Source organism: Notechis scutatus, chromosome 1 (assembly GCF_049901735.1).
Source record: "Notechis scutatus isolate UNSWTSFEM ecotype Mainland chromosome 1, rNotScu1.2, whole genome shotgun sequence".
Classification (NCBI taxonomy): domain Eukaryota; kingdom Metazoa; phylum Chordata; class Lepidosauria; order Squamata; family Elapidae; genus Notechis; species Notechis scutatus.
The window spans coordinates 17,445,958-17,466,375 of NC_142009.1; the positions used below are offsets into that span (position 1 = coordinate 17,445,958).

The 20,418-nt window shown below is 41.7% G+C and overlaps 1 protein-coding gene across 1 annotated transcript; it reads right to left on the reverse strand.

Annotated features, from left to right (window-relative positions):
• Positions 1 to 1,149: 1,149 nt before the first annotated feature.
• Positions 1,150 to 20,007, reverse strand: RCC1L (RCC1 like). Its single transcript, XM_026672358.2, has 11 exons — positions 19,179 to 20,007; positions 16,405 to 16,534; positions 15,504 to 15,629; positions 13,771 to 13,837; positions 12,514 to 12,565; positions 11,016 to 11,100; positions 7,460 to 7,641; positions 5,656 to 5,740; positions 4,646 to 4,819; positions 4,184 to 4,269; positions 1,150 to 1,754 (listed from the first exon to the last, which is right to left on the reverse strand). The coding sequence occupies exons 1-11, from the start codon at positions 19,668 to 19,670 to the stop codon at positions 1,677 to 1,679; spliced, it is 1,557 nt and encodes a 518-aa protein (XP_026528143.1). The 5' UTR covers positions 19,671 to 20,007; the 3' UTR covers positions 1,150 to 1,676.
• Between the last annotated feature and the right edge of the window lie 411 nt (positions 20,008 to 20,418).

Genomic DNA, 20,418 nt, shown 5'->3' on the forward strand with positions numbered 1-20,418 from the left:
GCTTCGAACAAAACTAAGGCGCGAGGATTCTTTCAGCACCCAAGGCAAGGCGAGCCGAGCGACCGTCCCGAAGCCCATCGACAAAGGTACAAAGAAGGAGTTGAAGGTGGCGGGAAGAAGCGGGGGACGGCTGGCTGGCTGGTCACTTGGCTCGCCTTGCCATGCGTGCTGATGCCGGTACCGGGCCGCGGATCATTTTGTGATGCCGGTACCGAGCCGTGGCACAAAAAAGGTTGGGGGCCACTGCTCTAAGCAGTTTGCAGAGTCAGCATGTTGCCCCCAACAATCTGGGTCCTCATTTTATCGACCTCAGAAGGATGGAAGGCTGAATCAACCATGATCCGCATTAGGATTGAACTCCTGGCTCTGGGCATAGTCAGCCTACAGTACTGTATTCTAACCACTGTGTCACAATGGTTCTTCAAGCAAAAGTGTGAAGTGGCAGTTGATACACACATTCTGGTGAGAGAGAAATTCCCTGAAGATGGGCTCCAGCACCAAGTCCAAAAGCTCGGAAGACTAAATCCCTGGTCCAATGGTGGGATACAAATGTTTTTACTACCGGGTGTTGCTTGGTGGGCGTGGCAGGGGAAGGATACTGTAAAATCTCCAGTCAGAGGCGGGATTTGCCAGTTCTCCAAACTACTCAATCTCCAGGCCTGATCAGAACCTGCTGAATACCACCTCTGCTCTGATCCCAGTGACTGACTCAGATTGGATCCTGAAATAATCTACTCCATTTGCATTGTTCACATTTTGAGTACCAATGGTGGGCATCCAAAACCAGGCACACAGGGGAGGTAGCCACAACAAATACAGTGGCCCACCAACATAAAAGTATTGCAAAGTTTTCCAACGTCATGTGTTCCAAGTTAATTCCAACCTGGAATTGTCTCAGCCAGAGGATGACAATTATTTCTCTTGCCGGGACATTTTAAAAGCACTGATATCTGAGATAGAGTAAGGACACAACCGCCTGGTGACAGAAATGACATCAGTGGGGATAGGCCAGAAAAGAATTCCATGAAAATAGTCTTAGAAAGAGAGAGGAATGGTCTTCAGGAAGGAACAATAATGAAAGAGCTATTTGGAAGCAGGGTTCATCTCCCAGTATTTACCCTTAAATAAAAGACTGTTGAATCAGCAATCTTTTTGGCATTAGATATATAACTTTTATTAACCAATGGCATAAATCTTAATGGATCACCAAAGTGACTCCCAAGATCTCATATGATTATACTGAAATCTTATGAGATTCTTGTAAGACTGTTCATTTAAAAAATAGACTTAACTTGAGGATCTGCAAGTACTATTTATAGTTGTTAGAAACACCCTGCAGTGTAGCACATTTTCCTTTTACTGTTAATTATTTTTTGTGCCGTTTCTGGACCTTAACAGTAACATTCTTACACTACCCAGGAAAACAGGAGTGCTTTTTTTTAAAAAAAAATTCAGGATGGCTGGCATTAGCAATAAATGTCCGACTGCAGTCTGCATTTCCTTCAGCTGCTCCTTGGGCTACAGTTACTGCGTGCTCAATCTCTCCCAATGGATTTACAAAGCGTTTCCTAGCTTCAGTGAGTTCTCCACCATTAGGCCAACCGCAGGGCCCCAGCAAAGGCTTTACAATTCGGCTTCCCGCTCATCTGGACAGGCACTCGTGCGCAGGTACGCTACTAAATAAAAGATTTAACCAGGATGACCATGTGATCAACGCCACAGGCTACGTCCACTACCTCGCCTGGCACTGTCACCTGAAGAAGAAAAAGGAAAATTAAAATCCACTTACATTTTTTTTTTCCTGCCTTACAGCAAATTCCAAGAATATCCTTTTTTTTTTTTAAGCAGTTTCACGGTCTTCCCATGCCAGGCTTCGGAAATGGCAAAAGCTGGAAATTTACAAATGGTGCCTAGCAAAAAGCATTATGTTCAAGTAGTCTCATGGTTCCTAATACAGACCACCCACTTCTATTCAGGATGATCCAGTAGAAGGTTCATGGAGTTCACCTAGATCAGTCACTCCTTCCCCCTCCCGAAAAAAAACCTCCAGGTCCAGCACCCTGGACTTTATCCTTTCATACTGGATGCCATTTGGTTTTGCAAGGGTCGATTTTGATTGCCAAAATAGTGAGCAAGGGGAGCCTCATTGCACAGGATCCCTACATCCCTGGGTAAAAGCTGCCACGTTCTGTTTACCGGCTGCCAAGCAGAACCGGATGCCTCTCCTGCATGAACAAATTCCCTATGTAGCTTTCAGGTGCTGGAGAATCGAAGGAGGGTTGTATTGTTATTCACATGCCTGTTCTTGCACTTTGCAAAGGTTTCCAGTTGCTGGAATGTAAAAAGTAGAAGGCATGGCCAAAAAAGCCTTTGGCCTAAGTGGGCCACAATTTTATAACTATTTTTGTTAAAAGTTTCATTATTTTGTAGCTTGGCATCTACAGTAGTCACCAGTAGTGATGTTGTATACCATTAGCAATAGCACGTAGACTTATATACCGCTTCACAGGGCTTTCCAGCTCTCTCTAAGCAGTTTACAGAGTCAGCATAACCCCTACCACCCTAGCCCAGGGAGCCCCCCAACCCCCCGCCCCCCCGACCCCCCCCCCCCCCCCCCCCCCCCCCCCCCCCCCCGGGGGGGGGGCCCCCCCCCTTTTTTTTTCACTGGCCCTCAACTAATCCTTTAGCCCATACTAAAGGATTGCAACTTACAACATTGCTCACTTCTATCTTATTATTCTATCTTATTCTGGTTTAGCAATAGCACTTAGACTTATATACCACTTCACAGTGCTTTACAGCCCTCTCTAAACAGTTTACAGAGTCAGCATATTGCCCCCAACAATTTTGGGTCCTCATTTTACCCATCTCGGAAGGATGGAAGGCTGAGTTAACCTTGAGCCAGTCAGGATCGAACTGCTGGCAGCTGGCAGTCAATAGAAGTAGCCTGCAGTACTGCATTCTAACCACTGCGTCACCACAGCTCATATTAGGGCTGTGCATGCTTCGGAAACAACTAAGAAAATTGCTTTGAAATTTGCACCAGACAACACCTGTCTTAATTTTAAGAAGTGGATTCTGTAAACCAGCAGCAGCAACAATTTATTTTTGTCAAGCTAGTGAATAAGGCTGCAAAAGACTGGGCTGCTTTAGAAGGAGCTAAAAAGTGCTGTTTCCATGAGGTCCAAATCACTTCTGAAATATTTTTAAAATATGCATATTGCTACTATATATGCTAAGACTCTTAAACCAGTTGGAGCATTTTGGACTTCCATTCCCCCCATACTCACTCTCTCAACTAATAGGACTAGGATGTAGCTCTGGGAAAGGTTTCCTATGTTGAACACTGAGCCCAGAAAACAGGGTTGACCTTGAGGGAAAGCAAGTTTCAAAAATTTTCCAGCTTGGTAGAGCTTTGTAGTTGCTTCAAACCAATAAAACTTCTAATAAGGACCAGAATCAAATAGCAAAAAGCACATTAGCAAAAAATAGTATATTCTGGGTTGGTAGGCAAGCTACAATTAATAATGCAGGGGCATTCCAATTTATCTTCTGGAGCTCAGGATGCTGGAATACAGATATCTGCTGAGTTGACATTTTTATTTAGGTTGCTGCTGCTACTGCTGCCCAATCCTACAGTTGCAGCGAGATCCTTTTTAAAAACAAATAACTCTTCAAAAGACTCTGGAATGAGGCTGCCCCCAAGATCTGAAGGAATGCCCCACCCCACCCTGTTGGGATTATGAAGGGACCTGAAGATTAAGCTCTTCAATCCAAGTCTTCGGTGAGGGATGAGTGTAGCTTCCTTTTAGCCTAGATTATTTTGTTTCTACCTGGTCTGTTTTTCTACAATTTCTATCCTTCTTTTGTTTCTCGGTTTTTATGGTCTGTTTTTTCAAATTTTAAATAATTTGTAAACTGCCCAGAGGTGCTGGCAGCTGGGTAGAATATACATTTAAATAACGATAGCTGACAAACACCTTCAGCACTGACAAAACCCACTGGCATTGACAAAATCACCCTCAGTCAATTGCAAAAGGCAGCTATACTTGGAACAGCTGACATCCCAGAACATCTGCCTATCCCAGAGAGTGGGATGCACTTAATAGGTAGGCAAAAATGCCAAGTCCAGTCTAAACATCTGGCTGACTATGTGACAAACCATAACAAGGTCATTTCTTACCCTCCAGGGGAAGTACTGGTCTTCCATCCTGCCAATTCCCAAGCATCCTCGCACATTTTTGCCCCATATAAAGAGTTCTCCGTGGTCTAAAAACCAACAGAAAAAAAATCAAATGTCATTCAAAAGCAATAGCACTTTGACTTACTTCATTGTGGTTTTACAGCCCTCTCTTAAGTGGTTTACAAAATCAGCATGTTGCCGCCAACAATCTGGGTCCTCTATAAAAGGACTTTTGATTGCTACAAAAGATTCTTTGGGATCAATACTGGATACTTACGCAAATCAATATAATTTACAGAAGGGGGGGGGAATCAATTCCAGATTTGGGAACATGAGAGAACCTTAACAGTTTGCAGGCAACTATAAGACAACCCCTTACATAAATAGATTGAAGTAATTCTCACTAAAGAGGCTTTTCCCCCCTAAACAGATGCACTTACAATTTTACTCCAAGATACTTACTAGTGATCGCCGCAAACTGGTTTAATCCACAACGGATCCGGTCCACGCGAATATCAGGGTTGAAGTCTGACAAGCCAAACAGGGAAGGTGGGATCATCTCAGGAATGGCTGTTTCCATAAGATTTGGTCCTTTCCCAAGGATCCCATAGCCCCACACAAAAACATGGCCTTCCTCTAGATTATCAGAAACAAAAATAGGTAAGATAACAACAGCTGGCTTCAAGACAAGACACTAATATATACAGAAATGGGGTAAGATGGGCAGGCCATGGGTTCAGTGTTGCACAAATCCCACTTTTGCGTTAGCACAAAATCAGTACATCAGCCTCACTGGGTAAACTAGATAGGAATCACAATCACATTAGCTAACAGTATCTTTACTATTATAGCAACAGCAATAGCACTGCTTTACAGTGCTTTACAGCCCTCTCTAAGCGGTTTACAGAGTCAGCATCTTGCCCCCAACAATCTGGGTCCTCATTTTACCAACCTCGGAAGGATGGAAGGCTGAGTCAACCTTGAACTTGGTGAGATTCGAACTACCAAATTGCAGAAAGGAGTCAACTAACATAACCAGCAACAAGTATGATATTTTTCAAAGGTACTTTGAATCACAGGCAGAAAATCCATCTTCTGAAAAGTAGTATTTTGCTCCCATCAGCCTCGGCCAGCACAGCCCATACTAAAGGATTGCAACTTACAATACTGCTCACTTCTATCTTATTCTTCTATCTTATTCTGGTTTAGCAATAGCAATTAGACTTATATATCGCTTTACAGTGCTTTACAGCCCCCTCTAAGCAGTTGACAGAGTCAGCCTATTGCCCCCAACAATTTGGGTCCTTGTTTTACCCACCTCGGAAGGATGGAAGGCTGAGTCAACCTTGAGCCTGGTGAGATTTGAACTGCCAAATTGCTGGCAGCCAGCAGAAGTAGCCTGCAGTACTGCACTCTAACCACTGCACCACCATGACTCATAAAAGGCAGGGGGGGATGACCAAGAGGCTCACCAGTTAAGATGGCATTGCCAGTTCCACCACAGGAAGCTTCCTTCACTTTTCCAACATTGAAGTGCAAATGCCTGGGCACATTGACCTGCAATGAGCAGAAATATCGAATGTGACATGGCTGTTATTTTAAGACTTTCAGAAAAAGAGCTTTATGTACTGGTCAACAACCATCAATAAACTGTACCGAACTGAACTAAAAGAAAAGCATTACAGTCTCTTTTACAAAGACGAATCCAAAGCTTGACAAGTTTGACGTCCATTAAATTTCATTTATTCACACCACAAACATACACACCAAGGTTCAACACTGTGTCATGCTGAACTCTGCAAAAAAAATGCAGCCCAGGTATAAGTAGCCCTCAACTTACAACCACAGTTGAGCCCAATAATCTGTCGCTAAGCAAGACAGTTGTTAAATGAGTTGTGTCCCGTTTCACAACCTTTTTTGCCAGAGTTGTTAAGCAAATCACTGCAGCTGTTAAGTGAATCATGTGGTCGTTAAGTGAATCTGGCTTCCCCCATTGACTCTGCTTGTTAGACGCTGGCTGGGAAGGTCACAAATGGTGATCGGATGACCTTGAGATGCTGCAACTCTCATGCCGGTTCCAAGTGTCCAAATTTTGATCATGTGATTGCAGGGAGGAGGCAACGGGTTGGGTGAGGATTGGTTGCAAATCATTTTTCAGTGCCGTTGTAACTTCAAATAGTTGCTAAATGAATGGTTGATAGTCAAGGACCACCTGTATACAGCCACTAGCTCTTCGTTTGAGCTTGGGGCAGAGTGGTGTGTGTCCAATATGAAGATATCACTTTAGGCATCTCCAGAATTAGATATTTCTGGTTTATTTTGACTATGCTTTCAGCTTGATGGGTCGCTGATCTTTAGCAGATGCCTGGAAAGTTATGCTGTGCCTACTATGGATCTCTACTTTATGGGACATTAGGATAGACCTCTTCATTCTGACTAATGCAAAGTTCAGAACTTGAGCTCCCCAAGTTCTGCAAAAACCTTGGCTGAACTGAAAAAATGATTAACATGCTCATTATGTCGACCCCCGAAACAGCAAGCCACCAGCAAGCTGTCTCAGGGTTGCCAGGCTTAACTCACCGCAGCTGATCAGCTGAGCGGCGGCAGAAGAAGCAGCTGGCGATCAGCTGGGATGCGGCGGGGAGAACAGAGCACCAGGTGAAGGCTGTGCCAGAAGCAGCTGAGCAAAGCGCTGATGCAGCTGGGCCTCGGAAAGCAGGCCGGCAGCTGAGACACGGCTGGAAGATCCAGCTACGCGGCGGAGCTGTTCAGCGGAGAAGCGAAGTGCTGGAATCCCGGAAGCAGGCCGTCAGCTGCTTGTCAGATTAGGTGCGAGCAATGATTGTGGGATGTTAGCGGCGGGCGGAAGCCGATGCGTGGGGTAGGCACACACATTGGAATTTAAGGCACAGGAGACAAACCATGGCACTGACTTTGTTTGTTTGTCACTCCATGCCGGGTTTTCACACTTCCAACCAAACCATCTTGCTTGCGGTTTTCTTGGTGCTGGAGATTCGGAGCTGGTGACACGTTATTGTAATTGATGTAATTCGAACTACCCTGACATTTCAAAGAAATTAATTTTCTTTTCCCTGCTCTCGCCTGTCAATTTTAGCCACGCCTAGTTCTACAAAAGGAGACCTTCAGCATGCTACCCGAGCACATGCGTGATTCTCTCAAAAAAAAGGTATCCTCCGCTCCCAGCCAATCCAGCCTCCCTCTTTTCCTGTGGCACAAAAGGCCTTGCCGAGTTGTGCAAGTGGCAACCGTTCTAACCTGGGTCGTCTCAGTAACAGAGGTCAGCTGAAGATATTCTGAATTTCCCCAGCCAAAGAGCTCGCCAGTCTCGGATACAGCCAGGCAAGAATCTCCATAGGTTGTGACCTGTGTAATGCGGACGCCTCCAATGTCCCCGCCGAGTTTTGTGGGAACACTCGCTATGTCGTAGTGGCCTAGGCCTAGTTGGGAGAGAAAGAGAAGGAAAGTCAGTGCATTATATGCATGTTAATGGCAAGTCAACCAGTTAATAATTAACAATTAATAATTACATGCAGGTGGCCCTCAACTTACTATTTGTTTAGTGATAGCTCTGGTCCACATATTTTGGGTTATATTGTATTAGGTTAGGCTTATTTTTCTATTATGCTGTAGACCAGGAGTCTCCAACCTTGGCAACTTCAAGACTTGTAGACTTCAACTCCCAGAATTCTGGGAGTTGAAGTCTACAAGTCTTAAAGTTGCCAAGGTTGGAGACCCCTGCTGTAGGCCAGTATATCTCAACCTTAGCCACTAAGTAAGTGGACTTCACCTCCCAGAATTCCCCAGCCAGCTATGCTGGGAGTTGAAGTCCAGATGTCTTCAAGTTGCTAAGGTTGAGAAACACAGATTTAGACTGTCTGCAGAGACATAGCTTGCCCACAGTGGAAAAAGAATTTGAAGAAACCCCAGTTTTATTGTTAGATCCAGCCTCTGTTCACCTTCTCTTATCTGGAGCTCCCTTATATTTTCATTGGAGTGTGGGAAGTTAAGCACTACAGTCCTTAACTTACAAGAGTTCATTTAGTGACCATTCAAAGTTCCAATAGCACTGAAAAAAGTTACAACGGCCCCATGGCCACGTGATCAAAATTCAACTGACTCATATTTATTACAGTTGCAGTGTCCTGGGGTCATGTGATCACCCTTTGGCGACCTTCTGACAAGCAAAGTCAATGGGGAATTCACTTAACCACCGTGGTACGAAATTAACGAGTGCAGTGATTCGCTTAACTGTGAGAAGAAAAGTTACAAAATGGAGGAAACAAATCACTTAACTGTCTCACTGAGCAACATAAATTTTGGGCTCAATTGTGGTCGTAAGTCAAGGATAACCTGTACTGCTCTTTAAGCATATAGAACTCCACCCTGTTAGTTTTATCCTCACAAAAATCCTGCAAGGTAGACTACTTTTTTTATAACGTATCCTTTTCTTCATCTATAACTCAAGGTAGTGAACGTATCAATACACCTTCCTTCTCCTATCATCCCACAAACAACACAGGCTATATGAGGTGAACTGGGCTGAGACAGTATGACTGTTCAAAGTTGCCCAGTGATTTTCCGTGCCTAAGACAGGACTAGAACTTACAAACCGCCTGGTTTCTGGGACACTTTAACCACTAGACAAACTGGCTCTCTCCAAATTGAGCAATTTGGGCTAATATAATGGGACCTCGTGAGCTTGTCCCTGGTTCTCCTCCACAACTGATCCCACACCCCAGAAGCTGGCACGAGGGGCATTTTATAGGCTGATTTTCGGTTCTATTGAATGAGTTAATCCGCAGGGTGTGATCCACAGTCAAAATGGCAGCCAACACAAAAATAGGCAGAGCTTTGAACTGAACTTTACAGGTATTGTCTTGTTTTTGTTTTGTTTTTTTGTACCACAACCTGCAAAAAAGACATTAAAAAAGACGAAGGAGCAAGAAGATTTGTTCACTTCTACAGAACATGAACAAGTAGATAGAGGCAAATGCATGCATGATGTATCAATTATTCAGGGCTTTAGACTTTTCATTATAATGGCTCTATTCAAGATACTGTTATATGCATATTCCTGGAATATGCGTATTCCTGGACTGAATGAAGCAATACTTCTAAATTATGTTGTTTTAAATTCTAAGACCACTAAAAAATGATTAAGGGCTGTTTGCAGATCATCGCATAATGTGCATCCATCTTTATATGCATGTACATGAACTCATGCTACAAATTAAAGCACAGTTATTGTAATATAACTGTTAAAGGCAAAGCCATAACTTTGCCTTTAACTGACCAATAATGTTTAGGGCAAAATTAATTGATTAAATTAAGTTATGAAAATCACCAGAATGTGGTCAGCCTCCTATAGAATCTAATCTAGTTCAAAATAGTATTGATCTTAATCATCAGAAGGAAGACAAAGGAGACAGAACCAGATTCTCTTCTATGAAACACAGTTTGACTACCTCTGGTCTATTTCATCCATGACTCTAAAATATTGTTCCTTAAAATAAAGGTAAAGATTTCCCCTGTCCAGTCATGTCTAGGGGGCAACATTCATCTCCATTTCTTAGCTGAGGGAGCCAACGCTGTCCAAAGATGTTTCCATGGTCACGTGGCCAGCATGACTATATGCTAAGGCACACAGAACGCTGTTATCTTCCCAGCGAAGTGGTACCTATTTATCTACTTGCATTTGCATGCTTTTGAACTGTTAGGTAGGCAGAAGTTGAGGCAAGGATGGGAGCTCACCCAATGGTGCAGCACTTGGGTCTTGAACCCGGGCTGTCAACTTTGCAGTTGACAAGCTCAGGGTCTTTAACCACTGAGCCATTGGGGACCCTCCCTCCCCTTTCTTCTTTAATTAAGATATTTATTCTGCAAGTCAGAAGTGGTGTAACCATTTCTATGCCTTTCCTTCACTTTATACAGCAGCCTTCCATCTTCCAAAGTAACTTGCTCAATAGGTACAAAATAGTTAAATTCACTTCTACTTCAGAAGCAAAATCAACAATGCTCCAGTCTCCATTTTTATGGTTTTGAACAGATTCAAAAACACTGCTAGCAATGCAGCTGTTAGGATGAATCATTCTTTGCATGGTGGCAATGTCATAAGCCACAACAATTCTGGAAAATCATTTATCCCAGAATGAAACAATGATAAATTAAAAACTTTCCTATTTATTTTGGTGCCAGTTCTTTTTCTGCTGACCATTAGATTCCTACAAAGTATACAGAGTTGGCACTACACCTTGACAGCTGCTAGAATACTTTGCTTCTAACTTGAAATTACAGACAATTCCTTTTTAGAGGGATAACAGAGAGTAAACTTCCAGAGTTGGCACTGTTGTCAAAAAGAACCTTTTTGTTTGATAGTGAAGTTAATTGTTCTGGAAACCATTTATGGAATATAAATTTTGCATGTGGAATTACACCACATACAAAATTCAGGTTTCTCTAAACAGAAATATGCAATATTAGATTTTGTTTGATGCATTATAAGGGCATAGTATATCAGATTGGATCAATTGCTACTTTTATTCTGATTGACAGTTCTGGCCATATATTGGCTGCCTTTGCTATGACTGAGTTGATTTTAACAAGTGCAAAATTGGGGGGGGGGGGAGATCACCCTTATATGTAGCATTAACCTAATTTGAACATTCTTATTCAATTATATGCAACTTGTAAATCTCGTTTTTGTGTTTCTTTCTTGTTCCTTTTTCTTTTTTTTCTTGTTTGCTAAATTCAATTCAATTATTAGATCAAAATTAAATTAAATTGCTGGCATGATCCATCTCAGACACTTTACCTGTCTGGCCATCCGCTCCCCAACCACAAGAATAAACATCTCCTTTTTCAGTCCGGAAGAGGCTATGATCCTGCCCACAGGCAACCTTTAGGCAAAATAAAACATAAAGATTTGTTGAAAAATTTAGGATTTAAATGCTATGCTTGCTTCTCAAACGCTCTATTTTCAGTCAAAGTTAAATAGGCATAAGGAGGAAACCAGAATTAAAACAACTTTCCATCTCCCGGTGTTTCTATTATAACTTGGCATTTACAGGTAGTCTTCAATTCACAACCGGCTGCTTAGCAACTGCTTGAAATTATGACAAACCTCCCCAGAGCTACATACAACCTGGATTCAAAGATTTGACAGCCAGCCTCACTGGTAGTCACATGACCACATTTTGGATGCTCAGTAAACAGCCCATTTTTATGGCTGTCTGAGCATCACACGGTCCCTTTTTTACTGGAAACTAGCATTTAGTTCCTATTTCTATTTACTTAACAACCTGGCGTTCACTTTATGACTGCAGGGTTCACTTAAAAGTCTGCTGCCTAAAAGGTTGTAAAATTAAGGCAGAGTTGCACATGATGACTTGCTTATGCTCATCATGACTTACAACTGTAATTCCGGGTTCAATTATAGTGTAGGTCGAGGACTACCTGTTAGTTCGCAAAAATGACTGTGGGATTGTTAAAATTTTAAAGATCTTCTGCAAGAACCTGAATCATATATGACTGGAGTGGCATAGAGGCCTAAGTTGGGGGGAAACAAATCAATGAAACCAAGACTTCTGAGACTAGAACAAAGAAAAGTTGTGGGGTTGCTTATTTTTTAATGGCTGTGTTTGCACAATTAAGCTGGTTATGAATGAAACCATTTCCTGAGTTCACATAATAGAGCCGCTCCCAAAATAAATGAACCCAAGTTTAATGCTAACCAAACTTAGCATTCTGTAATATGCAGTGACTACATTTTTAGCTGAATGGGTTAAGCCTGTTATGTGAATGTAGTCAGTGTGGGCCAATCTTCTCCTGACCTGGATCCTTCCCAATTTGATATCATCCCTAGGCTGGGCAGCCAAAATCTTTCTGTGAGTTGAAGAAAGCCATGGATGATAAAATCCAAGCTTTCAAGATGCACCTCTTATTTCTCATAGCCCAATTGAGAAAAATTCTAGATTGCAGGTAAAAGTTAGCTTTGATTAGTCAGTTGCATCCCACTCTGAGGTAATTGTGGGAAGAGCTGAAACAAGCAGAAGATGGGATCCCAACCAAAAACACCATATTTTTCTCAACCTTTGTTCATTTTGGCATCTTTTTCTATGCAAATTCTGAAATTATCTCTTTGGCTTGAAAGACCATATGAAATTTGACTAGGGTCTGAGTGCTAAACTAGACTGATCCCCTGGTCTGATTCAGCATATTACAGTTTCCTTTTCAAAGACACACAGAAAAGTTCATGCAGCGCAACACGTTTTTCCTTCAAAAAGAGGATACAGGTTTTCGGCACGACTTACTTGGACCACTCTGTCTTCAAATCCTTGCAGTTTATTAATGATCTGGCTCTCACTACGTTTTGCCCAGGGAAAAAAGGTCATAACAAGAAAGTGAAACAAGCCATCACGTGAACAGCTAAACAGTTTATTTTAAACATGTGGTTGAAGCAAATGCCTATTACCAACAAAGTTTCAGAGCACTCACTATTTAACTTCCTGTATTTTCCAAAGCACATTCCTGACGCTGCAGAAGGGCTTTTTAGTATTTGAAACTATAGCATGGAATTGTTCTGAGATTAAAAGAATCTCAGCTGAATTTTAAGGTGAAATCACAGAGCACTCCAATCAATAGACAGAGGGGGAAATGCTTGAGGTAGATTTTTTCTGTTTTTTTCCTTAAAAGTTCCAACAGGAAGAAAATGGTCTACATCAGTTGTAATATTCTTCCTCCATTCCAGGGACATGTTAGGGATCTGACCCTAAGGTATTGCTAAGCAACATTTCTCTGCATCCTTCACCATTGGTGGTGCCTGTTGGAACTGGTGGGAGATGTTATGAAGCAATAACTACAAGGGAGAGCCAGTGACAGCATATCATACCTTCATAACTTCAGATGTCAACATTCTAGAATGCAAAGTTGTTAGGAATACGAGTCACCTAACAGCTATTTGGGTTAGAAATATATAAACCAGGATAAACATTTTAAAACTGTATCTTTAAGAAAATGCAAAACCGTAATTAGGTGTGGTTTCTCAAACGGCCATAAGATGGAGCCAGAAACCTGGGTTGTCTTAGTCTGAGTCTCAGAAGAGAGTGTGTCTGAGTGAGTATCTCTGTTTCCTTCTGTTGGAAAGTATTGCCGTTCCTCCATTTCTCCTAATTGACTGCTATTACTGGATTTGATGTAAGTCTGATACTGAACTGTTTTTTGACACTGGACTTTGATATTTGGATTATCCCTGGATTGAAAACTGACTGATTTAACCTGTGAATGACTTTGGACTGCCTATTTTGGACTTTGCTTAACATTTCTGGAAGTAAAAACCTACATTTACTGTACAGTGTATCTGTGTGCTCTATGCGTATTATTCCAACTCTACTCTCTATATGTCTCCCTGTATGCGCTCATTCTCCTAACGGGGAATTACCTCAACAAAAGTACCAATAGATCTTAAACCAGGATTCCAGTTAAGCAAAGTCAATCACACACCTCCTAGTCCTGCTTAGAGATACACTTCCAGCAAGAACCATTATATAGAACCAAACAAGTTCTCTCACCTGTATATTTCACCTTCAATCACTTTTCGGCCACACTGGCCATAAGCATTGTTGCCCATGCTAAAGACTGAAAGAAAAATTATGAGACACCATCAGGTAAATATCCAATATCCTGCTTAGCTAAAAAAAAATGCCTTTTCAGGAAGATCTTGTTTCCCTCAAATCTGAAAAGGGAATATGCAATTATTATTTTTCTTTTAAATATTCCCAGAACAATATGCATTTATATGTAAATATGGATTTTCTCAGGAAGACATGAGAGTTTGGTTCTGGAAATAGAGCTAAGCAAGATGTAAATCAAATATCAAAGTTAATTTTCCCCTTTCCTCCATCACCAGTAAATTTTAGAAAATGGACATCCTACAAACAGAAGTCCATAATCAGGGAAGATGTACTGAACATGAAATCACCATTTGGCAGCTTAATCTTTAATCTAAGACTGTCCAAGATTGTATGACACCTAATGCTAAGCCTTTGTTTTTACCATACTGTACAGTTTGGTTTTGGTTAAGCACAATATCAAACCCAGCTGATATGATTGCTAAACTATGGATTATAGTTTACCATAATGCACCCATACAGCCACTTGTTCATGAATCAACAAATTTGTAATTTTATCCTGGCTTTCCTCCAGGAGCTTAAGATATAGAAATCTCCCCATAGGTATCTGCAAATGAGGAAACCATGACATCATTGTGCAACGATTTATGGATTGATATTAGACATGACATTGCTGATGTAAACTGCACAATTCGTATCATTTTAGAACCTGTGGAAAAATGTCCATTTTGACATCATCATGACTGGTAATGGATTGCTATGGAACTCCCTTTATTTTAACTTCAAAAACAGCAATTCCATGAGATAGGCTGGCCTGAGAAAGAACGATTGGTCCCACATCACCATGAACTAAGCTAAAGATGGGATTGAACCAGAATCTCCCAGGTCACAGCTCAATACTTAACTACAACACCACCTTGGTATATTTTAACCAGTACTTTAAAAACCTTACAGGTTTGTTTGTTTGTTTGTTTTTTATTCCTTGTGTGTCCAACCAGGGGTGGGATTCTACAGGTTCGCACCTATTTGCTAGAACCGGTTGTTAACATTCTAAGCAGTTCTGAGAACCAGTTGTTAGAAGAAATTACTGGCCTAATCCTGTAAGGATTGCTTACAGAAACTGCCTCTCCGTTAACCCTTATTACATTCTTGGCAGAACTAGACTTTCTGTCTCTGGAACTTCTCTGGAGTTTTTTTTCCTCCTTTGCTGGTACTTTGCTTGTGTGGAGTGACCATTCAAAGTTACAATGGCACTGAAAAAAGTGACTTATGACTGTTTTTCACACTTACGACTGTTGCAGTATCCTCACAGTCATGAGAGGCCAGGCGAGGAGATGCGTGCCTCAATGTGAGTGATGTTGAGTTGACCACGCCCAGCCAGTCACATGACCACCAAGTCATGCCCACCAACTAAGCCACGCCCACAGAACCGGTTGTTAAAAAATTTGAATCCCACCCCTGTGTCCAACCACACTTGGCCAATAAAGAATTCTATTCTATTCTATTCTATTCTATTCTATTCTATTCTATTCTATTCTATTCTATTCTATTCTATTCTTCTATTCTATTCTATTCTATTCTATTCTATTCTATCCATTTCTTATAAGATGACAAAGTTATGTATTAACTTTAGTGTCAGTCTCTTTCTATAAAGTATAAAAGTACCATCAAACCTCCTTCTTCTGTTAACACCAAAGAATGTGCTCTCCCACAAGATACTTGCAAAACTCTGCTCTGCTGTGGCTTGGCCAGTGGCAAGGGAACAGGGCTTGGCTCCAAGACATATTCATAGCCTTTAGCTTAAAAATAAAGAAACAGACAATGTATTGCAATGTATGTGCAATGTATTAAACAGAGTGTAGCTTTAATCTGCTACGGAAGTTACAAAGACTCAACAAATGTCACAATAAATGGATTTAAATACTTCAAGATGCTCAGTTATTAACTTTCACACTCTCTGCAATTTACATACTATTATTTGTGGCCAGGAACACAGTCACTACTAGTAATATGTATTTCAAGGCAAGCCTTGCAATGCCCATTTTTTAAAATCTAAAAATTTAACACCCATTCTAGGTGGCCAGTTCATAGTTAGCATTGTGTTTGTAATAAAAGGCGAAAGATGTTTCCACAAGACTACCAACAATGATATTAAGGCAGCTATTGTCCCCAAGCATATACTCTTGACTACATGTTCTATTTGTAGCTACTACCTATAGAAAGATTTACTGGGTCATGCCAAATGTTCATTTGGTCCAAATGTAGGATTATCCTGCAACAGGTTTGTCTGACAACTGCCCAATAGTTTTCCAGTGCCATGCAAAGACATTTTCCCAATCTTTGAAAATCATAGATATTAATTTTAAGTCTAGAGATTGCTTTTTAGCCTGACTTCACTATCCGTAATTATTTTTAATGTTGTATAATTTTAACGGTTCTACTTTTTTTCTGTCAAGCATTCTGGGAAGATGACTAAAGGATGAAATAAATATGTAATAACCAATTAGAAGCATGGGAGTGAAAGAACAAGGATAGCATGCACGTTTTAAAATTAGCAAAGTTTTTCATACTTACATTTATTTTTCCTGCTCCTGTGAAATCCAATCTGAGAATCTTTATTCAGCCCCATTCCCCAGATCTTGTTAATATCCATTGTTTTGGAGGACAGAAGTGTGAACCCATAGCCACAAGCAGCAGAAGAAATCTTTAAAACAACAAGTAGACGTTTAGCTGTAGCTTGATATAAACAAGCATACAATAAAGATGGGGAACCTGTAGTTCTCCACTATTTTTGAATCACAATTCTCATCAAAGCTAACAGGCCAGTGATCATGAATAACAAGACACTCTAATGTTATTTTTAGGAAACACAAATTCCCCACTTCTAATGTCAAAAAAAGAAAGGAAAGAAGTCTACCCAACTCTCTGGATCAGAAAGAAGCGAAGAATACTGTATACAGAAACTTAATCAGGCTCTCATTCGGCAATTCAAAAAGTCAGGGATTTTTCTCCTTTGCATTTTCAGGGATAGGAATGCTGATCAGAGATGTCAAAAGCTGCCTTCAGTAATTTGTAAAAATAATAAAGGCAGGATACAAATAAATAAATAATAAACTGAATCATTGTTCTTTTAGCAACAACAGTTACAGAGATAGTTGCTGCTTGAAAAATCTGCTTCTTTACTATGGAAAGGATTATAATACGATATTCTATGTTTGATTATTTGGAAATGAATGATACCTTAAACTAGGTTTTATAATAGTTGATTCTTGCTCGAAAAAGATGAGATGAATTTATAAATACAGTCTGATAATGAATTGTAATATAAAAACAGGATGAAAGGACTGTTGATATTGTGCACAAGAGATATGTACCAATCGACACACTGTATAACTGTAAGGTTTTATTTGTTGTTTTGTGTTTGTGTTTGTTTATGTTTGTTGTTAAAAATAAAAAAAACTTTAATAAAAAAGAAAGAAAAATCTGCTGAGAAAACAATTTATCTATTCTGAGAAACTGATGTACAATGTTCAAGAATTAGAACAGGGAGACTATGCTGAAATGTTGTTCCTTTATATTATGTTCATTATGGACAAAGAGTGCTTCTTTTGGTCCCTCAAAGATCCATTGTTCATTTAGAAAAAAATGAGGAATTTTAAAGGCTAGATATAAAGGGATCTTTCTTTTGCAAACAAATCTTCTTGCATAATACATAAGATCAGTTTTACCTGGATATACCTCTTAGCTGACAATAAAAACAAAGAAAAAAACAGACTTTGGTGGAATTATAAGATTGTTTCAGCAGGGAGTGAGGGGAAGAAATCTATGAAGCATAGTTTAGAATCAAACTAATTTTAGTATTTAACCTAAGATGGTATGACAATCAGCAACACCACAGCTTTCCATACCTGAAGGTTACCTAGTTGGAAAGCTGTTCTAAAAAGTCCTGTAGCAATCCTGAAATATCCTTTAACACCTAGGTGACTGCTATAACAGCAACATCCTCTGGGATCTCCATTTTTAAAGTCAAGCCTGACTCTTGCTGATTTCATGGAAAACAAAGTACAGAGGCAGTTTGTTTTTGCTTTCTTCTGGGATCTCCTTGTTGATGTCACTGTCTGGATGCACCAGGCTGTGAGAACAACCTTGGGAGGCAAGAGGGAGAGCCACAGCCTAGACCAAGGGTCTTTGAACTTGGCAAGTTTAAGACTTGTGGACTTTAACTCCCAGAATTCCTGAGCTAACATGACTGGAGGAGAAATTCTGGGAGTTGAAGTCCACAAGTCTTAAAACTGTCAAGTTTGAAGACCCCGGCCTAGACCAGTGGTCACCAACCGATGGTCTGCAATTCACTGGTGGTCCGTGAGAAAATTTTGGTGGTCTGCAGAGAAATGTCACCCCTAGAGCACCCCCCAAAGCAATTAATCCAGGCTGTGAGGGAATACAAGGCTGCGCCGCCCACATGGCCTGCAGGAACACAAGGCTTGCATAGGAACAACACAAAGTAGTGGCGGGGGGGACGGAGGGGGGAACTTGGCTGCTTCTTTCCGCTTCTTTCTTCTTCTGCTTTTGGCTGCATGCAAGGAAAGCAACAAAAGTCTTTCATTCTCTCCCCCAAACTACAGAATATATCTCAGAATATATTTCTCTCTCCCTCCCCCTCCCCTCAACTGAGCTCAAAAGCAGGTTAGGAATGTGGCTGCCTTGGAGGGGGCGGTGTATGAGGGATCTCTGTGTGTGTGTGTATGTGTGTGTGTGTGTGTGTGTGTGTGAGAGAGAGAGAGAGAGAGAGAGAGAATGAATCACCAGCCCTCCCAGGTTAGATCAGATTTCTCTCTCTCTCTCTCTCTCTCTCTCCCACCACCGTCAGCAAGCCACCGTCAGTCAAAATTCATATTAGTGGTCCACAGGATTTAAAATTATGAGTTTGGTGGTCCCAGAGATCCAAAAGGTTGGCAACCCCTGGCCTAGACGACCATCATGCAAAATGTATCTTAGGAAGGAAAATAGACCCAGGAAGCATCTCCTAAGTGACCCTCCCTCACTCTCTGGAGACTAATTATAAAGACGGGGAGAAGTGACTTTCAAGATCCTATTTATTATTTATTTGTTGAATTTATTTACTGTAACCTTATAAAAGTAGTTGTACTCTTGTTTTGGTTTCCCAAATGGGCTACCTCAAAGGGCTTACATCGACTTTCCTGTGCTTTCCTAGTGGTCACCCATCCCAACCCTTATTGGGTCTGATTTTGACTGTGGTTTCAGTGGCAACTGAAGTAGGTGCTGTCCCCTTCTCATTCTTGAAACGACCCAACTCCAAGAAAGTAGGAAGATTTCCCTCCTCTCACCTTCTCCATCACCTCCAGGCGGTAAGGCGTGGGCTGGATCCGCCTTCGCCTTTTCCCTGCATCTGGGATGATAAAGGAAGGGATGCCCAGAGCCCCCGAGTAGGTGAAGCCGCACACAAAGACCCGCTCTTTCCTTTTGGCTCGGTCTCCCACATATTTGAAAATGGGGGCAGCCTCGTCGGTGGCTTTGGCGTGCCGGATGCTCTTTGGCTTGGCAGCTTTCGCGAAGCCGCGATGCCGCCCTTCAAAGAAGAGCCCGAGGGGAAAGCCAAGGAAGGACCGGGGGGCACCGTGGAGGGAAGGATTCAGCCATGGCACCCCGTGGGAGACCCGTCCCCTTCTCAGATATCCCCCATACAGCCCTCTTGTGCAGAGTCCGGGCACGCCATCGAAGTCCTTGCTTGTAGGTCGCTGAAGGAGCTGCTTCTTGGACCCCACAGATGTCACCCAGATCCTTCTCTGGAAGGCTGTCAGACAGCCAGTAAGCCCCATCTCAGATCCCTTGCCTGGAGAGATCACCAAACCACGTTTCTACCCGTTAAAAATAATCACCATCTTGGGATCATGGGCAGCGCCATCTTGTTAACCTTTCACCTTTTCTTGTTCTGCGCAGGCGCAATTCTCCCCACTCAAAGAAACCGCCATGATAATATAGGCAAGAGTCCGATGTTGTCGTTAGCCAGCCGGTAATCTCGGCAGGCGCACTGGCGGTGACTTTTCAATGCAGCTGTTCTTGTTTGCGCAGGCGCAAAATTTACTGTTCAGTCAAAGCCTCCGGGCGTACTTTTATCAGGAATGGGGTTGTTTTTTTTTGTTCCCGCGGCCCTGTCCATATCTCTAGCGCCCCCTTTGGGAGCTGAGCCGTAATTTCGAGATTATTTCGCTGTGCGCAAGCGCACCAAGGACTCGGTACATTTCGCCATGATACCTATCATTTAGAGACGAACCTAAATGTTGAGGTTCAGCCAAGCCTTTCATTCATTAAAAGCCAGGACGCACCAGATGGTTTCCTATTGGGCCGGTGGCAGTCAGACATCAGAGGCAACTCTGAGATGAATTGGGTCACATATTAAAAATTTAACAAAGGAGGAGAATGCAGTGGTAGTTTAATGTAGAAGTAGTCCTTGACATATATTACCGCAACTGAGCTTCAAATTTCTCTTGCTAAGCGAGACAATTGTTAAGTGAGTTTTGCTCCATTTTACAACCTTTCTTGCCACAATTGTTAAGTGAATCACTG